The sequence below is a fragment of the Grampus griseus genome (genome assembly GCF_964374135.1).
Source record: "Grampus griseus genome assembly, chromosome: 2".
NCBI lineage: Eukaryota > Metazoa > Chordata > Mammalia > Artiodactyla > Delphinidae > Grampus > Grampus griseus.
In genome coordinates, this window is record NC_139018.1 from 147,992,969 (window position 1) to 148,013,179 (window position 20,211).

At 44.9% G+C, this 20,211-nt stretch overlaps 1 protein-coding gene across 2 annotated transcripts in view; it reads left to right on the forward strand.

Moving 5' to 3' along the window:
- WDR37 (WD repeat domain 37) overlaps positions 1–20,211 on the forward strand; it is a 58,817-nt gene that overhangs the window by 31,233 nt on the left and 7,373 nt on the right. Inside the window, exons 10-11 of one of the 2 annotated variants that reach the window (XM_082649304.1) lie at positions 8,662–8,902; positions 10,057–10,198. In XM_082649304.1, coding sequence (XP_082505430.1) covers positions 8,662–8,902; positions 10,057–10,198 — 383 coding nt within the window. The remainder of the gene's footprint in view (positions 1–8,661; positions 8,903–10,056; positions 10,199–20,211) is intronic. The other variant, XM_082649305.1, reaches the window with a different exon arrangement.

Sequence of the window (20,211 nt, forward strand, 5' to 3'; positions counted from 1 at the left end):
GTAATAGTCATTTTCACAATATTGATTCTTCCAATCCAAGAACATTGTATACCTCTTCATCTGTTGGTATCATCTTTAATTTCTTTAAACAGTGTCTTACAGTTTTCTGCATACAGGTCTTTTGTCTCCCTAGGTAGGTTTATTCCTAGGTATTTTATTCTTTTTGTTGCAGTGGTAAATGGGAGTGTTTGCTTAATTTCTCTTTCAGGTTTTGCATCATTAGTGTATAGGAATGCAAGAGATTTCTGTGCGTTAATTTTGTATCCTGCAACTTTACAAATTCATTGATTAGCTCTAGTAGTTTTCTGGTAGCATCTTTAGGATTCCCTATGTATAGTATCATGTCATCTGCAAACAGTGACAGTTTTACTTCTTCTTTTCCAGTTTGTATTCCTTTTATTTCTTTTTCTTCTCTGATTGCCATGGCTAGGACTTCCAAAACTATATTGAATAATAGGGGCGAGAGTGGACATTCTCATCTTGTTCCTGATCTTAGAGGAAACGCTTTCAGTTTTTCACCATTGAGAATGATGTTTGCTGTGGGTTTGTCATATATGGCCTTTATTATGTTGAGGTAGGTTCCCTCTGTGCCCACTTTCTGGAGAGTTTTTATCATAAATGGGTGTTGAATTTTGTCAAAAGCTTTTTCTGCATCTATTGAGATGATCATATGGTTTTTATTCTTCAGTTTGTTAATATGGTGTATCACATTGATTGATTTGTGTATATTGAAGAATCCTTGCATCCCTGGTATAAATCCCACTTGATCATGGTGTATGATCCTTTTTATGTGTTGGATTCTGTTTGCTAGTGTTTTGTTGAGGATTTTTGCATCTGTATTCATCAGTGATATTGGTCTGTTGTTTACTTTTTTTGTGACATCTTTGTCTGGTTTTGGTATCAGGGTGATGGTGGCCTCGTAGAATGAGTTTGAGAGTGTTCCTCCCTCTGCTATATTTTGGAAGTGTTTGAGAAGGATGGGTGTTAGCTCTTCTCTAAATGTTTGATAGAATTTGCCTGTGAAGCCATCTGGTCCTGGACTTCTGTTTGTTGGAAGATTTTTAATCACAGTTTCAATGTCATTGCTTGTGATTGGTCTGTTCATATTCTCTATTTCTTCCTGGTTCAGTCTTGGAAGTTTATACCTTTCTAAGAATTTGTCCATTTCTTCCAGGTTGTCCATTTTATTGGCATAGAGTTGCTTATAGTAGTCTCTTAGGATGCTTTGTATTTCTGCAGTGTCTGTTGTAACTTCTCCTTTTTCATTTCTAATTTTATTGATTTGAGTGCTCTCCCTCTTTTTCTTTTTTTTGCTACTCTATTTATTTATTTTTAACATTTTTATTGGCATATAATTGCTTTACAGTGGTGTGTTAGTTTCTGCTTTATAACAGAGTGAATCAGTTATACATATACGTATATCCCCGTATCTCCTCCCTCTTGCATCTCCCTCCCTCCCACCCTCCCTATCCCACCCATCTAGCTGGTCACAAAGCACTGAGCTGATCTCCCTTGTGCTATGCGACTGCTTCCCATTAGCTATCTGTTTTACATTTGGTAGTGTATATATGTCCATATATACACTACCACTCTCTCACTTTGTCCCAGCTTACCCATCCCCCCCACCATGTCCTCAAGTCCATTCTCTAGTAGGTCTGCATCTTTATTCCTGTCTTGCCCCTAGGCTCTTCATGACCTTTTTTTTTTTTTCAGATTCCATATATTTGTGTTAGCATACGGTATTTGTTTTCCTCTTTCTAACTTACTTCACTCTGTGTGACAGACTCTAGGTCCATCCACCTCACTACAAATAACTCAATCTTGTTTCTTTTTATGGCTGAGTAATATTCCATCGTATATATGTGCCACATCTTGTTTATCCATTCATCTGCTGATGGACACTTAGGTTGCTTCCATGTCCTGGCTATTGTAAATAGAGCTGCAATGAACATTGTGGTACGTGACTCTTTGAATTATGGTTTTCTCAGGGTATATGCCCAGTAGTGGGATTGCTGGGTCGTATGGTAATTCTACTTTTAGTTTTTTAAGGAACCTCCATACTGTTCTCCAAAGTGGCTGTATCAATTTACATTCCCACCAGCAGTGTATGAGGGTTCTCTTTTCTCCACACCCTCTCCAGCATTTATTGTTTGTAGATTTTTTGATGATGGCCATTCTGACTGGTGTGAGATGATATTGCATTGTAGATTTGATTTGCATTTCTCTGATGATTAATGATGTTGAGCATTCTTGTTGAGCATTCTTTCATGCGTTTGTTGGCAATCTGTGTATCTTCTTTGGAGAAATGTCTGTTTAGGTCTTCTGCCCATTTTTGGATTGGGTTGTTTGTTTTTTTGATATTGAGCTACATGAACTGCTTGTAAAGTTTGGAGATTAATCCTTTGTCAGTTGCTAAATTTGCAAATGTTTTCTCCCATTCTGAGGGTTATCTTTTCGTCTTGTTTATGGTTTCCTTTGCTGTGCAAAAGCTTTTAAGTTAATCATTAGGTCCCATTTGTTTATTTTTGTTTTTATTTCCATTTCTCTAGGAGCTGGGTCAAAAAGGATCTTGCTGTGATTTATGTCATAGAGTGTTCTGCCTGTGTTTTCCTCTAAGAGTTGGATAGTGTCTGGCCTTAACGTTTAGGTCTTTAATCCATTTTGAGTTTACTTTTGTGTTTGGTGTTAGGAAATGTTCTAATTTCATTTTTACATGTAGCTGTCCAGTTTTCCCAGCACCTCTTATTGAAGAGGGTATCTTTTCTCCATTGTATATTCTTGCCTCCTTTTTCAAAGATAAGGTGACCATATATGCATGGGTTTATCTCTGGGCTTTCTGTCCTGTTCCATTGATCGATATTTCTGTTTTTGTGCCAGTACCATACTGTCTTGAATACTGTAGCTTTGTAGTATAGTGTGAAGTCCACAAGCCTGATTCCTCTATCTCCGTTTTTCTTTCTCAAGATACCTTTGGCTATTCGGGGTCTTTTATGTTTCCATACAGATTGTGAAATTTTTTGTTCTAGTTCTGTGAAAAACGCCTCTGGTAGTTTGATAGGGATTGCATTGAATCTGTAAATTGCTTTGAGTAGTATAGTCATTTTCAAAATGTTGATTCTTCCAATCCAAGAACTTGGTATATCTCTCCATCTATTTATCGTCTTTCATTTCTTTCATCAGTGTGTTATAATTTTCTGCACATAGGTCTTTTGTCTCCTTAGGTAGGTTTATTCCTAGGTATTCTTTTTGTTGCTGTGGTAAACGGGAGTGTTTTCTTAATTTCACTTTCAGATTTTTCATCATTAGCGTATAGGAATGCAAGAGATTTCTGCATTAATTTTGTATCCTGCTCCTTTACCAAATTTATTGATTAGCTCTAGCAGTTTTCTGGTAGCATCTTTAGGATTCTCTATGTATAGTATCATGTCATCTGCAAACAGTGGCAGCTTTACTTCTTCTTTTCTGATTAGGATTCCTTTTATTTCTTTTTCTTCTCTGATTGCTGTGGCTAGAACTTCCAGAACTATGTTGAATAATAGTGGTGAGAGTGGGCAGCCTTGTCTTGTTCCTGATCTTAGAGGAAATGGTTTCAGTGTTTCACCATTGAGGATGATGTTGGCTGTGGGTTTGTCATATATGGCCTTTATTATGTTGAGGTAAGTTCCCTCTATGCCTACTTTATGGAGGGTTTTTATTATAAATGGGTGTTGAATTTTGTCGAAAGCTTTCTCTGCATCTATTGAGATGATCATATATGGTTTTTCTCCGTCAATTTGTTAATATGGTGTATCACATAGATTGATCTGCGTATATTGAAGAATCCTTGCATTCTTGGGATAAACCCTACTTGATCATGGTGTATGATCTTTTTAATGTGCTGTTGGATTCTGTTTGCTAGTATTTTGTTGAGGATTTTTGCATCTATGTTCATCAGTGATATTGGTCTGTTGTTTACTTTTTTTGTGACATCTTTGTCTGGTTTTGGTATCAGGGTGATGGTGGCCTCGTAGAATGAGTTTGAGAGTGTTCCTCCCTCTGCTATATTTTGGAAGTGTTTGAGAAGGATGGGTGTTAGCTCTTCTCTAAATGTTTGATAGAATTTGCCTGTGAAGCCATCTGGTCCTGGACTTCTGTTTGTTGGAAGATTTTTCATCGCAGTTTTAATTTCATTGCTTGTGATTAGTCTGTTCATATTTTCTATTTTTTCCTGGTTCAGTCTCGGAAGGTTGTGCATTTCTAAGAATTTGTCCATTTCTTCCAGGTTGTCCATTTTATTGGCATATAGTTGCTTGTAGTAATCTCTCATGATCCTTTGTATTTCTGCATTGTCAGTTCCTTCTCCTTTCTCATTTGTAATTCTATTGATGTGAGTCTTCTCTCTTTTTTCCTTGATGAGTCTGGCTAATGGTTTATCAATTTTGATTATCATTTCAAAGAACCAGCTTTTAGTTTTATTGATCTCTGCTATCATTTCCTTCATTTCTTTTTCATTTATTTTTGATCTGATCTTTATGATTTCTATCCTTCTGCTAACTTTGGCTTTTGTTTGTTCTTTTTTCTCTAGTTCCTTTAGGTGTAAGCTTAGATTGTTTATTTTAGATTTTTCTTGTTTCATGAGGTAGCCTTGTATAGCTATAAACTTCCCTCTTACAGCTGCGTTTGCTGCATCCCATAGGTTTTGGATTGTCATGTTTTCATTGTCATTTGTCTCTAGGTATTTTCTGATTTCCTCTTCGATTTCTTCAATGATCTCTTGGTTATTTAGTAACGTATTGTTTAGCCTCCATGTGTTTGTGTTTTTTACGTTTTTTTCTCTGTAATTGATTTCTGATCTCATAGCATTGTGGTCAGAAAAGATGCTTGATATGATTTCAATTTGTTAAATTTACTGAGGCTTGATTTGTGACCCAAGATGTGATCTATCCTGGAGAATGTTCTGTGCGCACTTGTGAAGAAAGTGTAATCTGCTGTTTTTGGATGGAATGTCCTATTAATATCAATTAAATCTATTTCGTCTATTGTCACTGAAAGCTTGTGTTTCCTTGTTAATTTTCTGTTTGGATGATCTGTCCATTGGTGTAAGTGAGGTGTTAAGGTCCCCCACTATTGTGTTACTGTCGATTTCCTCTTTTATACCTGTTAGCAGTTGCCTTATGTATTGAGGTGCTCCTATGTTGGGTGCGTATATATTTATAATTGTTATATCTTCTTCTTGGATTGATCCCTTGATCATTATGTAGTGTCCTTCCTTGTCTCTTGTAACATTCTTTATTTTAAAGTCTATTTTATCTTATATGAGTATTGCTACTCCAGCTTTCTTTTGATTTCCATTTGCATGGAACATCTCTTTCCATCCCCTCACTTTCAGTCTGAATGTGTCCCTAGGTCTGAAGTGGGTCTCTTGTAGATAGCATATATATGGGTCTTTTTTTTGGTATCCATTCAGCAAGCCTGTGTCTTTCGGTTGGAGCATTTAATCCATTCACGTTTAAGGTAATTATTGATATGTATGTTCCTGTGACCATTTTCTTAATTGTTTTGGGTTTGTTTTTGTAGATCCTTTTCTTCTCTTGTGTTTCCCACTTAGAGAAGTTCCTTTAGCATTTGTTGTAGAGCTGGTTTGGTGGTGCTGAGTTTTCTTAGCTTTTGCTTGTCTGTAAAGCTTTTGATTTCTCCATCGAATCTGAATGAGATCCTTGCCGTGTAGAGTAATCTTAGTTGTAGGTTCTTCCCTTTCATCCCTTTAAGTATATCATGCCACTCCCTTCTGGCTTGTAGAGTTTCTGCTGAGAAATCAGCTGTTAACCTTATGGGAGTTCCCTTGTATGTTATTTGTCATTTTTCTCTTGCTGCTTTCAATAATTTTTCTTTGTCTTTAATTTTTGCCAATTTGCTTACTATGTGTCTTGGCGTGTTTCTCCTTGGGTTTTTCCTGTATGGGACTGTCTGCACTTTCTGGACTTGGGTGGCTATTTCTTTTCCCATGTTAGGGAAGTTTTCAACTATAATCTCTTCAAATATTTTCTCTGTTCCTTTCTCTCTTCTCCTTCTGGGGCCCATATCATGCGAATGTTGTTGCGTTTAATGTTGTCTCAGAGGTCTCTTAGGCTGTCTTCATTTCTTTTCATTCTTTTTTCTTTATTCTGTTCCACAGCAGTGAATTCCACCATTCTGTCTTCCAGGTCACTTATCCGTTCTTCTGCCTCAGTTATTCTGCTATTGATTCCTTCTAGTGTATTTTTCATTTCAGTTATTGTGTTGTTCATCTCTGTTTGTTCTTTAATTCTTCTAGATCTTTGTTAAACATTTCTTGCATCTTCTCGATCTTTGCCTCCATTTTTTTTTTTTTTTTTTGCGGTACATGGGCCTCTCACTGTTGTGGCCTCTCCTGTTGCGGAGCACAGGCTCTGGACGCGCAGGCTCAGCGGCCATGGCTCACGGGCCCAGCTGCTCTACAGCACGTGGGACCTTCCTGGACTGGGGCACGAACCCATGTCCTCTGCATCTGCAGGCAGACTCTCAACCACTGCACCACCAGGGAAGCCCCCTCCATTCTTTTTCCGAGGTCCTGGATCATCTTCACTATCATTATTCTGAATTCTTTTTCTGGAATGTTGCCCATCTCCACTTCATTTAGTTGTTTTTCTGGGGTTTTATCTTGTTCCTTCATCTGGTCCATAGCCCTCTGCCTTTACATCTTGTCTATCTTTCTGTGAATGTCTCATGTGTGTAAAGTTTTAATGTTGGTAACAAAAGAGGTTGCATGTTGAGAAGAATGAATCCACAGGTTTAAACCACAAACCCCTCAGTTACATGCTTGCTTTTCCTGTGGGATACAGATGCACCTTCTTTGGATAATCATGCAGGGTCTTAGTTACCCTTTTTGGTGACTTGATCTTCCTAGTTTCTGTTGAGGGTGGCTTTTTGCTGTAGAGTCTACACACACTCAGCCCTTCCCTGTGCTGCTCCTGTGGGGGGAAGTTTCGCCAGGCAGAGGACACTGAGTGATTTCATATAGTCGAGCAAACGTTAGGTTTCCATTTACGTTTTGGCTGTAATTGTTAGAGGATGATAGTAATCTTCCAGTTTTCATATCTCTGCCTGTGAATATTCCTTTAGTTTTTCTCTTTTTAATCCTTTTAAATGTTGTTCTATTTAGAGATGGGGTAAGTAATTAATGAATTCCAGTAATGAGTAGGAATGAGTTTTCTTTAGATAAGTGGTCTTAACAATTCATTTTTAATTCAGTGTATTATGTATTTAATTTTAACACAGATTTTTCCCTCGTGGAATTTCCAAACTGTCATGTGCTGTGCTTAATGCACGCGTTCACTCAAGAAACAGTGAGCACTGGAGGAGGACGGGGCAGAGGTGTGCATGAAGACTGATGCTCAGAAAGTTCAGAAAATGAGTTTATGTTGTATGGATTTCCTTTTCCAAATAAAATTTAAAAAGCACCAATTTTGTCAAAGGGACTATTACATATAATACTTAGATTAAAAAACTTAATAGTTTATTTAGAATGTAAGGTTGACTTTATTTTCTTTAGGATTTTGTTTGTGTTGGATGCAGGGACTTTTCTTGCTTGAAAGTTGCTGCCTCAGGGCTTGGAGGTTCCCTGGGGACCCCAGCTTGAATTTGAGATGCACCTGAGGTGTGGTCGGTGCCGGGACCACTCCGCGATCTGCCATGAAAGGAAGAGCAGGTGGTGCTCCCTCATTACTGCCCAGCCCGAGCCTTGTGCTTGGATGGGCAGCACTGGTTTTCTTAAGCTTTGCTGGCTAGTCTCGGCTCAGGTTACATCCCTCTATTGTGTGTGTATACATGACATACATCCGTGTGCTGTGTGTCCATGTGTGTGTATGCACGACATGTATTTCCATACCTATGACATCTGCTCCCGTACCCATGTGTGTGCACTTGTGCCCAATGTGTGTCTGCCTCCCGCTGGCCCATACGCTCTGTGAGGCGGGGCCCCAGGCCCACATCACCTCCTACGTAAGTTCCACGTGGACATGCCAGGCAGCGGCCATCTCCCCTTCTCTGCTGTGTGACCAGCATGTGGTCTGGCACCGTGTAAGCACCTGATAAATATTTGTTGAATGAATACACCGTATTTTCTTAAAGACCTGAAGCCTAGGGTGACTATTAGGTTTTTTGTTTTATCCTTAGCTTTTGATAAAAGATTATTGATAATGTAGGAAAATAAAGTGAACTCTAATGTCTATTAACATACCAATAGAATTCTAAACGTGTTTTAAATAGGCTTCTGAGAACTGAATGTTCCTTTTTTTATTGTGACAAATAATTGATTTTCAGTTGTGTTTAGTTTTATTACTTTTCTCCTAATCTGTGGTGAAAACTTAAAATGTTGAAAATCATTTTATTTTCCCCTTTTATTGGTTAGTGGAAATGAACTGTAGCTCATTTGATGTTGTAGCCACCTCATTTTTTCTTCTTATGTTTGGCCCAGGGTTTTAGCCAAGTAGGAGATGGTGAAGTTGATACACAGTCACTGAGCACTACTTAGTACCAGACACCCACTGGTGTTGGTCGTAACGTTGGTTAAGTCCTAGAAGGACAGACAGTAACAGTGCGATTGTGCAGCCGTGTCTGGCAGCCTCAGGATTCCCAGGGAACCGCTTCTCTGCTCTCCCCCAGCAGCAGCTCTGTGGCGAGGACGAGGTGGAGTGCTCCGACAAGGACGAGCCCGATGCAGACGCGGACGCATCCAGCGACTGTCCCACCATCCGGGCGCCACTGACATCACTTAAGAGCCACCAGGGAGTGGTCATAGCCGCCGACTGGCTGGTCGGGGGCAAGCAGGCGGTGACAGCCTCGTGGGACAGAACGGCAAACCTGTATGACGTGGAGACGTCGGAACTTGTTCACTCCCTGACAGGTGTGCAGGCACTGCATTCCCGGTTGTGTGCAGACGACGTCTCGTCTAGAAGGACTCTTGGTTCTCTTGGTGCAGCTGTGATTTTCAGAGCTCCTTTATGATTAATAGAGCTGTTGGTAGTTAAATTTATCTTATCTTCGGGGGAGTTAATTGCATCTAGATACATGCAGTATCCAGATATTTGAATGTGGTTGTTGTATTAGTTTTCTTTTGCTTTGTAACAAACTTCCACATGCTTAATGTCTTAAAATAACATGAATTTATCACATTGTGCCCCTGGGTCAGGAGTTCTGGGCACATGCTCGCTGACCCTCTGGTTCTCAGGGTGTCATGGGTGGAGTGAAGGTGTTGGTGGGGGCTGTGCTCTCACCTGAGACCTGGGGTCCTCTTACTGCCTTTGGGAGGATTCCTCTTCTTGTGGCCCATGACTGAGATCCCGTTTTCCTGCCTGTTGTCAGCTGGGAGCAGTTCTCAGCATCCAGAGGCTGCCCTCAGTCCCCCGTGGCCACTCCAGAGGCATCTCACCATGTGCTGTTGGCTTTCTTCTAGGCCAGCAGGAGAGCACCTCTGCCGGGACCCTTTGAAAGGGTCCACCTGACTAGGTCAGGCCCATCCAGGACAATCTTTCTTTTGATTAACTCAAAGCCATGTGATTTGGGGGCCTTAGTTATATCTTCAAAATCTGTTTTGCTTTCAAAATGTACCGAGATTACCAGAGCATTTGCAGGTTCTTCCCAAACACAAGGGCAGGAATCCTGCAGGGTGTGTACCAGGGCTGGGCATCTCTGGGCTGTCTCAGAGCTCTGCCCATCACAGGCCTTTGTGCGTGTTTATCGGTGAGTGCCTTTCCTCATTGAGTGATAAAGGTTGTGTTCTACCGAGTGCTCCACCTGTGTATTATTAGAGGTTATTCTGCAAGTACGGAATTTGGAACTGTACTTATTTACACACTCGGCCTGTTGGAGATCTGCCTGACCTTCCAGCCATCGGGGTCAGGAGTGTCCCACCCATACTTGTCCTGCTCTTCCAAATGCACGAGGGGAAGGAACACGGGTCCCACCTCAACCCCACACACCATTCCCGCAACTCCTCTTACCGGCAGCATAGCAGGGGCCTGCCTCCCTGTGACCATCTGCCCTTCGTCTTTGTCGCAGGGCACGATCAGGAGCTGACGCACTGCTGCACACACCCGACCCAGCGGCTGGTGGTGACCTCCTCCCGCGACACGACTTTCCGTCTGTGGGACTTCAGGGACCCTTCCATCCACTCCGTGAATGTTTTCCAGGGCCATACGGAGTGAGTCTCAGTTGCTTAGATGTCTCTTTTTAACTATTCGAGAAAGAAGTTTTGCAGGTAGACGTTAAGACTCAGTTCTTATTTTAATTTTCAGTGTTAATTTCCAACTCCACTGTTTTTCAGAATGGCTACTCTCCCAAAACACTTAGCTCCATTTTGGAAGATTTCACTGATGTCCCCTCCTGAAACTGGAGGTGGGCAGGAGGTGGGGAAGGGCCAGGAAACGCTCGGGTCATGGTGTGAACAGCAGAGCGGTTCCCTGCCCCTCCTTGTCCTCGCGCTGGGCTCGTTCTTGTCTAGTCTTGACATCACGCATGTTTGCAGGGCTGTTCCGGGAGAGTCCCCACGTCCCACCCTCTGCCTGGTGGGCAGAGCTGCATCCCGACAGCTCGCCCCCCACACGCTTTTTCTCACCCCATGTGACCTTCCCACTGAGTGATGCCCAGCCTCCCAGCTTCTCGGCCTGCAGTCTGGCCCTCTCCCGGTGGCCCTGTGCAGCCCCCGCTGGCACTCCTGTCACCCGCAGCTCCCAACCATGTCCTGTCACCTGCCCCCGCTGTCCTGCAGGGTCCCTCCTGTACAGCAGTGCGTCCGTAAAGGCCAGATCGCGGCCATATCAGCGAACGCTTCTTGGCAGATGAACCTGCTTGTCGGCTGCTCCAGTCTGATTTCCCGTCTTTGTCACACAGTCCTGTAAACGAATCCATTTTCTGTGTTTAATGTTAGGTACTAAATTTTAGATTTAATGTTCAAAATTAATAAATGTTCAAAAGGAAGCCAGGACAGTGTTCTTCTGGAAGCTCGAGGTCAAGAGGTTGGTGTGTGCAGCCCCAGGGACTGCCCAGCTGAGTGTGGGCTTCAGTGGGAAGGCCGTCATCTGTCAGAGGGGCGCGCTCCTGCTAGGGGGACCCCGGGCTCCCCCAAGTCCCTACCTCCTGTGGCCGGTCCTGTTTGTGGAGGGGGGATCCTGCTGGGGTGCCCAGGGGCCCAGGAGCAGCTGCTCTTCCCTGCTTTTCAGGCAAGTCACTCAGGGCCCAGGGAGCAGAAGGGACCGTTCGGTCACAGTGCGCTGGACGAGCCAGGACTCTGCCCACACAGCCCTACTCCTTAGTCTGCACGTCTTTTTGCCACGTTTCTCATTTTAAAAGTTTAAGCATAACATAAAAGTTGAAAGAATAGTCAGCAAATCCCCAATTACCCTTCTCCTAGGATCACCCATTTTTATTTTTCCACATTTGCCTCTGTCTCTGCAGACACATGTGCAAAGGGCTGGATGTACAGCACGCACTCGTACTTTCTTTGGCTGAGGCTGTGTCTTTGAGAATAAGGACATTCTCTAAATATCATGGTATCATTTCCACCTGAGAAAAATTAAAAACAGCCTGTGACAGCTTCTGACATCCAGCCTATGTTCACATTTATCCCTGTTGTCCTCAGAGAATCTTTTATGTTTTTTTAAGGTTTAATTGAGATTCATTCATTACATTTAGATACTATGTTCCTTGGTCTCTTTTAATCTGGGGCAGTTCCACCCATTTTGTTATCATTATTTTTTGTGACGTCGAGTTTGTGTGTGGAATGCAAGCCAGTCTCATGTGGAACATGCACCCTCTGCATTTCTTCTGCGGCTTCCTTTCTGCCGGAAGTCTCATAGCCACTGCTGTGTGTGCCGCGTCCCACCCATCACTGCATGACTGGGGACGCTGGCCTGGACCACAGGTAGTGTCTGCCAGGTGTCCCCGCAACCGTGAGGGTTGACACGTTGAGGTGCATCTTGTTTCTCAGCGATCTTCCACCCAGTGAAAGGTCTGATGTCATCAAGGGTCCTTGCCTGAATCAGTTATTCCTTTGAGAGTTGGGAAAGGATGGTTTTGCTGATTCTGTCCTTTCTTCCTGCGTAAGCTGGCGCTTTATTCATTGGCATGGTTGAGAGTTAGTGCAGCCTCGCGGACCCTCCTACTCTAGGGTGATGGGCCTTTGTGGCCGTGAGTATGAGCGATGCTCAGGCTGTGCCAGATTCACCGCCGAGCGCCCCATGGCTCCTCTTCCACGAGACCCTCACTCGGCCAACTTGCCACCCTGGCCTGGCAGGCGTCTGTCCAGACTCACCCTGTGCTGTCCGCCCCAGTCTCCTCACTGAGCTGGCCCTGCTGGTGGTCCTGGACCGAGCAGAATCTGGCCGGAGATCCAGGGCGGGTGGAGGAGTCTCGCATGGAGGGCAGGCAGTCCTTGTGGCGCACGGGCCTCTGCCCTGCTCGCTTGAGCCTCCCCTGCTGCACGGGGTAGGGTAGGCCTGCGGGGGCAGAATCCAGGAGGCTCCCCTGGTGAGTGTGGAGCACGGTGAGGACTCGATGAGTCCTGATGGCCTCCTGCCCGTCCGTGGGTAAACCGAAGCAGGGTCCTCAAGATTGCCGGACTCTGAATTTGGTTCCAGGGAGCTCTGTCTCCATGTTATTTGAAGGGTCTTTTGGTCACATTCTATTTTCAGTTGCTCTATTTAACTTCTGAAAGTTTTTATTTTGTTTTGCACAAAAAGCCAAGAACTTACTTGTCTTACTGGGAGTCGATGGAAGAGCCTGGTGTAGCTTTGAGAGCATGGTAGCAGTGGCCTGTTCCCACCTGTCTTCTCTGATTGTGGAGGGTAGCAAGTACTGTGTCATGTTTAAAATACCTGTTTAGTTGTTGGTCTGTTTTTGCAGCTGGTAGGTGTGTAAAACGACGGTTGTTTTGGAGAGAGACATGAGGAGTGTAACTGGGGATGAAGGACTTATTTCCAGTATGTGACACAGTTTCTTAGGTTTGTTTTCTCTAATGGGATCAGGAGTGGCTTAGAGTTGACAGGGTGCTGGGTCCGCCCCTGGGGGCCTCTCCCAACCCCGACCTGAGACGTCGGTTCACGCTTGAGTTCACTTTTACTACGAGGACACAGGAGCTTTTGGATGGTAATAGAATATACGTAAAGTACCGCTCTTACTTAGAGTATTTACGTTTTCTCTTTTCTTGCTCTGTTAGGATGAGCTAGCATATTTCGTTGATGTGTAGATACAAACATCAGTTTTAAAAAGTTCTCTCTTTGGTACTAATTTCCTGCAGTAAGTGTCAGAGAAGGGGAATCTTCACCTTTTTTCAAGCCTTCGTGAATTGGTGGGCTGGGTGAGGGGCTGGCTTTTTTGTTTCCTGTCGACTTTACGGTTGTGGCTGCACTGGGGCCCACAGGCCTTGCAGAGGCTACAGGCCGTGTGGTCAGCAGATGGGGCTGCAGGCTGTTCTCTCCCTTTTGGAACCACCATCCCACGTTAATCAGCTGTAAGCCTCTGGGAATGACTGCAGTTTGGAAAAGCAGGAAGTGAGACATTTTACAGGCTTTCAGTTAAGGACTCTTCCTAGTCCCTGACTTGACTGCTGCCTTTTTGTGTCTGGCACGGGTCTTCTGGGGTCGAGCCATATGACACGTGGTATCCACGGAATGTACTCCCTTTGCACGGGGATGTAAGTGTGGACCCACGAAAAGGCGTCCGTTATCAAAACCAGAGTAGAGGGAGTGCTGTTCACTTTGATCAGTCACATCTCCAAGCAGCTCCGGGTGTCCTGCCTCCCTTCACATCTGTAGGGATGCCCATGACCCCCCGTGCTTGTCCCTATCTGTCCACCGGCCCCAGCGTTGGCTGTCCTGCCTGCACTTCCAGCCAGAGACAGTTGAGATGTCCTCTCGGGAGCTCACTTCAATGCCTGCAGAGCTTGCTCCTGGGCTGGGAGGTGACTGAGTTTTCTGGGATGGTTTTCTTGATCCTTTTAACCCGATTCTTTTCTGAACATTAAAAGCAACACTCAGAAGTGCTGTTCTCTGGAGCATTGCTGTTCTTTCCTTGTGTCGCCCTAAAATGTCCACGTGGAATGTTTTCAGTGGATCGTCACTTAAACAGAGGCTGTATTTCTTAAAATTACGTGACCACATATTTCACATTACTATGATGTGGAACACACTTTGGAAAAGCCTATCTTAGGGCATATTTTCATTTATAGGAACTCAGCACAAATTCTTTAGTAAAGTATGTTAGACTCTCACATCTTTCATAATGTGAATAATTCAGTTACCTATATGGGTAATTTGAATTTTCTGTGTTGCGTTTTCGTAAGGCAAGATGTAGTGGTATAGGCTTCAACATGACTGGCTTAGTTCTGCAGTCCAGTTTCTCTGGGAGCTGGGGGAGAGTTTATTTTTTCCCTTTTCATTTTCTTTTACCAGGTCTTCGTTACTGGGTGTGGGATCTTTAGTTGTGGCATGTGGGATCTAATTCCCTGACCAGGGATCGAACCTGGGCCCCCTGCTTTGGGAGCACGGAGTCTTAACCACGGGACCACCAGGGAAGTCCCCTATGCCTTTTTGAGAAAGTAGGGTTTCACTGAAAGATAAAAATCTGTAGTCAAATGGGTCCCCTTGAGATTTGTGCTGCATTATTTTTGGTGGGTAGAGAGGGCTCCCAGATGGAAGGTCTGTTTTAAGGTTTTCCTCATAAATTTTTAGAAAAGACAAAAAATGAACCCTTTTCTTTTTTGGTATGTTATGTTTATTTTCACTCTGTATTATGAAATTTTTTCATTATATTAGGAATTTTAACATAACAGGATTTACTTAGTGGAATTGGGGGGCTGTATTATTAGACTAGCGTTTAGTGGCCCAAGGTGTACCAGTTTGCATGAAAAGTAATTTTAGAAACCTTATATGACAAACTTTTCCTAATAGTGGGAATTGTAATGTGTGCTATTCTTGGAAATAATAGAAATGTTTAATTGGAAAAATTTGGAATGTCATAGGAATTTCAACTCTTGGCAGTTTCTGTCTTATGTATTTCTGTCATCAGCTGGAATTGAAATCCAGTGCTTTTTATCTGAAATGAGCTAAATCCTTATGTATTCATGTGTTTTCCACCTGACAGTGTAACTCAGGGAGTGAGCCACTTCAAGACAGCCTGGTGGGGACAGTGCCTTGGCTGCTCTGCGTACCTTGCGCTCAGTCGGTGGGGCTGGACTTTGACCTTGTGGGCTGTGGATACAGAGACGTTCCTGAAAGTGGCTCTACTATAACAAAACCTATACTTAGGTTAAAACCACTGCTGCTCTTGAGAGATGCCCGTGTAGACTGTCCTCTAAAGCAGGGGTCCCCAACCCCTGGGCCGCAGACCGGTATGGGTCCACGGCCTGTTAGGAACCGGGCCGTACAGCAGGAGGCGAGCGGCGGGCAAGCAAAGCTTCATCTGCTGCTCCCCGTTGCTCCCATTACCGCCTGAACCATCGCTCCCATTACCGCCTGAACAAACCCGCCCCCCTCCCCGCCCCGTGGAAAAATTGTCTTCCATGTAACTGGTCCCTGGTGCCAAAAAGGCTGGGGACTGCTGCTCTAAAGGGAGGCTCCTGATCCCTCTCCTCCCAGCACCGCTGCCTCCTGTGGAGCTTGGTAGAGTCGTCACCACCACCCCCCCCCGCCCCCCGTTTTTTAGATTCATTTTGTTTTGTTTCAATTGCTATAAAAAGGGACTGACAGTTGAGGCAGTCACTGGTCATTAAGCTTCCCCTGTGGGTGGCCGATGACTCCAGTCTGTACCCAGCTGACAGTATTTACACGTGCGAATAAGCTCTGGCATTGAAAATATCTGAAATAAGCTCAACGCGGGTAAAATATCTGAGAATGCAAAGTTTTTTGTTTCTTTCTTTTTTGCCTTAATTCTTTTCATATGATTTTAACTTCATCCCCCAAATGTGAACTTAGGTACTTTCTTGTCTAAAGAAAATAAGACATGGCATCTAACAAAAACTTGGTTTAAAAAAGTTTAGAGATTATAATGATTGCTTTAAAGTTATGACATTTTCATATGCTTCTCTTGCCAGATACCCAGAGATCTAAATTCTAGATCTTATGCTTACGAAGGTGAAAGTAGCTTTGAATTTTGTGTCGTGCTGTTGACAGTTTTCTTTATGCTAGTTTTTTTTTTTAATTAATTAATTTATTTATTTTTGGCTGTGTTGGGTCTTCGTTTCTGTGTGACGGCTTTCCCCAGTTGCGGCGAGCGGGGGCCGCTCTTCATCGCGGTGCGCGGGCCTCTCACTGTTGCAGGCTCTCATTGCGGAGCACAAGCTCCAGACGCACAGGCTCAGTAGTTGTGGCTCATGGGCCTAGTTGCTCCGCGGCATGTGGGATCTTCCCAGACCAGGGCTCGAACCCGTGTCCCCTGCATTGGCAGGCAGATTCTCAACCACTGCGCCACCAGGGAAGCCCTATGCTAAGTTTTAAAGAGAAAAAGTGTTTTGACAGTGTGATACTTTTAACTGGGTGGTGGTTCGATTTAACTGTTGAATTCTGTGCTTGGTCAGCGACACAGCATGTGTGCAGGCCTGTGCTGGAGGCGGCGGCAGGTAGGGGTGGTTGGCAGACCTCTGCGCTGGGCTGAGAGTCTGTCATTCCTGGTCTTGGTCTTCAGCCCTCGTCTGTGATGAGGAGGAGGAAGAGGGGTAGCAATGACTGCTGGAGGAAGGAGAGGCCCGGGGCACCACAGGGGCCTCAGAACTCGAACCTGAACTTCCCCCAGTTTACAGCCCCTTCTCCATATGCCTGGGAGTCTGCTTCTGTCTTCTGTTCGCTTGGGTAGATTGAAAACAGTTTCATTTGGGGAAGTGTAGAGACTTACGTAATTTCTGGCAATAGATGGTTGATATCTGAGGTTACCATCAAACCAAGGCTGACAGCGTGAACTCCCCATAAATTGCCCCGTTTCCGATTTTCTCAGCTCTGTTTGCCCAAAGACTCTGCTCAAATTCTTAGAGACTGGAGTGGCAGCCATGGTCTCAGAAATGTGATCTGACTGCAGTGGTTATGAATCAGTGGATGTTTGTCTTGTCATGGAAATGGGCAGAGGGCATGAGTGGTGGTGCGCGGCAGCTGCCGGGTGAGCGTGTGCACCTGGCACACGTGGGCACTTTGTGGAAAGATCTTGGGAGTGTCTCTGTCAGCGGCTGAGGAGCCATCTCCTTCTTGCTCGCTCACCTTGGCTTTAGAGGTAGGTAGTGGATATACAGTAATTTAGTTACTGATCCCTGGTGATACATTTAAAAGTTGTTTGAAATTCAAGAGATAGTTTTGAAAAGTAAGAGGAGATTTAATATTTCTCCATTTATCCTTTTTAAATTCCTCATTGAAGAAGGGCTGATTAGTAACTAATAAAAATAAGGACTTAAGGAAATTAGTGCATTTAAATGCCTCTTTGTTGTGAGCTGATTGCTTCACTTTTCGTTGAGGTGACCCAGAGCAGCATCGTCAGGTTATTCACACAGATGGACACCTTCCCGACTGCGTCGTTACAGCCTCACTGAGACCTACCCGAGGCACGTCTGGACCTGACACAGGTGTTGGCAGGACCCCCTGAGCGACGGCGAGCAGTGAGCAGCGTGGGGAGGGGGCAGCTGCCGGGCAGAGCCTGGCTTTGGGAGGTGGTAGTGATGGCGGGAGGTTAGTCTTGGCTTACGTTACACACACACACACGCACATGTATCTGCACACACATCACGGTCTGTGCAGCCTGTAACACTTCTGGACAGACACGTTTACACGTGCATGTATATGTTTCTGCACACACGTCATATTCCGTGCAGCCTGTGTCACTTCTGTTGGGAACTCCACATGGTTCTGAGGCACATTTGCACACGACCTCGGGCTGTCAGGACCCTCTGGCACCTGTTGTCCAGCGTTAGGGGAGTCACCCCACGCTCTGGTGGGAGAGACGCTTCGGGTGGACTCCTTGTTTTACCAGCGAAGAAGAGGTGCCTTTCCAGCCCCGGACCATCCCCACAGACCCAGGCTGGGCCCTCTGGCTCCAACTTTGCAATTTAGGGCCAATCTACTAACGTATTTGAGAGTAAAAATCTTGTAGTTCCTAATATATTTCTGACTTTTATCTTATGAATAGGGCTTGTTTATATCATATTACTTTCAAAACTTATGAACAGATGTTTTCCTTTTGGAAGATTTAAAAAATAAACCTTTGAAATTCTTTACTTCCCAATTTTTATGCACAGAATCATGTCACATTGATACTGGGACAGTGGCTATTAATTGATGAGCATGTAAGCAGATAAACTCTTGGACTCAGAAAATCAGGGGATGGAGCGTTAAAAAACTTGAGGGAGATCACTCCCCCGCCCCCCATCTAAGTGGAATACGTTCCTCTCAGATTTCTTTAAATTATTGATATAATTGCAGCACTCAACTCTGACTTATGGTTGACTGTTACATTGTTTGGTAAGAATGAAATCACGACCAGGTTTCACAGAAAGGAAATCAGAGTCGTGACCCTTGATACTGCAAGTGTGAAGTTATTATATCAACCTTACTGATTTTAACTTCTCTGTAATCATTTTAAATCAGGTTGTGTGGACCTGTCATCTTTGAATAATCTGTGGAGAAGGTTCTTATTAATTCGGTTAATAAAATGCTGAGGAGAATTTAGCCTAGTAAGAGCAGTGCTGTTTTGACTCACCCCTTGGAGCCCCTCTCTGTGGCCATGGCGGGCACGTCCCCAGAGCTCTGGCATGGGTGCCGTTGGTGGGAGTGTTGGTGTTAGGACAGAGCCCGGCCCTGCAGCGCACCTGTGTCCTCCGCCAGCGTGGGCTATGGGGACGTTGTCACGCGCCCCCTCTGTTGCGTGTTCTCTTGTGGGAAGCAGGACCAGGCACGCGAGAGGTGTGCAGTCTGTTGAGGAAGCAGTTCTGTGGTTCAGGCCCATCGCGAGGTGAGTTGGGAAACTCTCGACTGACCCTGGAGAGGGCGGCTGGAGAGAAAATAACAAGTGAGACCGAGGCCCTACACGCTATGTGCGCTACCTGCTTTCTTCCAGGAGCAGTTGGACTTTAAGTCCTGAAAAATTATGTGTGATGCAAAACTGACTTTTCCTTTGAATGTTTTTTATCTCAGGGTCTGCTTTTTTGGGAGCCGGCCCTCAAGGATTCTCCAGAAGTGTGTTTCATTTGGAGATGAGTTTTCTGTTTCTCATTCAGGCATCAGAGATCTTGAAACACAGGAGACATGAGTCTCTAACTTCTGAAGAGCACTCCTGATCGGAAGGGCAGTGCTCTCTGAGATCCTGGGTGTTGCCGAAGACTTGTTACTCTGTGGGACGTTTAGCTTGGAAGACACAGCTTGGAAGCCAGTGGTCAGGAAGGAAGGCGGTGGCCCGAGCCCCTGCAAGCAGCACCAGTCACAACAGGTCTCCTGCGTGCGGGTGCGGAAAGGCCTTCTGGTCCGTGTGTCATGTCACGTCTGTGGGACTGCACTTCACGTGCCCTGCCGCGATCCTAAGCAGGCGAGAGCCACCCGATGCCTCCTGGGGTCTCCCCAAAGGTGGAAGAGCCACAAAGGTTCAGCCTGGGTCCCTGTTTCTGGAGCACTTGCTCCTCTGGCTTGTACTTCAGGTGGGAAAGTGTCACTTTGCTCCGTCGGAAGCTACGTCCTAAGAATTAGAGATAGGAGCCCTGCAGACGTTGCCCAACGTGGAGCCAGAGGAGTCGCTCGCTGCCTCTGTGTCTCCCAGGCTGGCATTTTCCACATCATGTATTTCCTTACTTTGCTGGAAAATTTCAGCAGAGTGTTACACAAAGCAGCCATGTCTCTGTGTGGTGGGGGGACAGCTGTCAGTCCTAAAGAGGAGCACGAGCTCTCTGGACGCTCTGTTGATTGAGGCCCATGGAGGGAGCAGAACGTTCCAGGCTGTGCAGTGTATGTGGTGAGTAGGTGCCGCGCCATCAGCTGGAGGCACACACTCAGCTGCTCTCGGCAGTAAGATAAATGAGGCAGTGGGAGCTTGGCGGAGCCGAGCCTTCCCACCCGCCCCTGAGGGACCTGCATCGGAGGGGCCTTTAGAAGGATGGCCTCACCAGCTTCTCCCTTTGATGCCCTACAATACCTGTCAGGGTCGTGATTTACTGAAAACCTGACGTCTTTCAGCATTTCATTAACATAGAGTTAG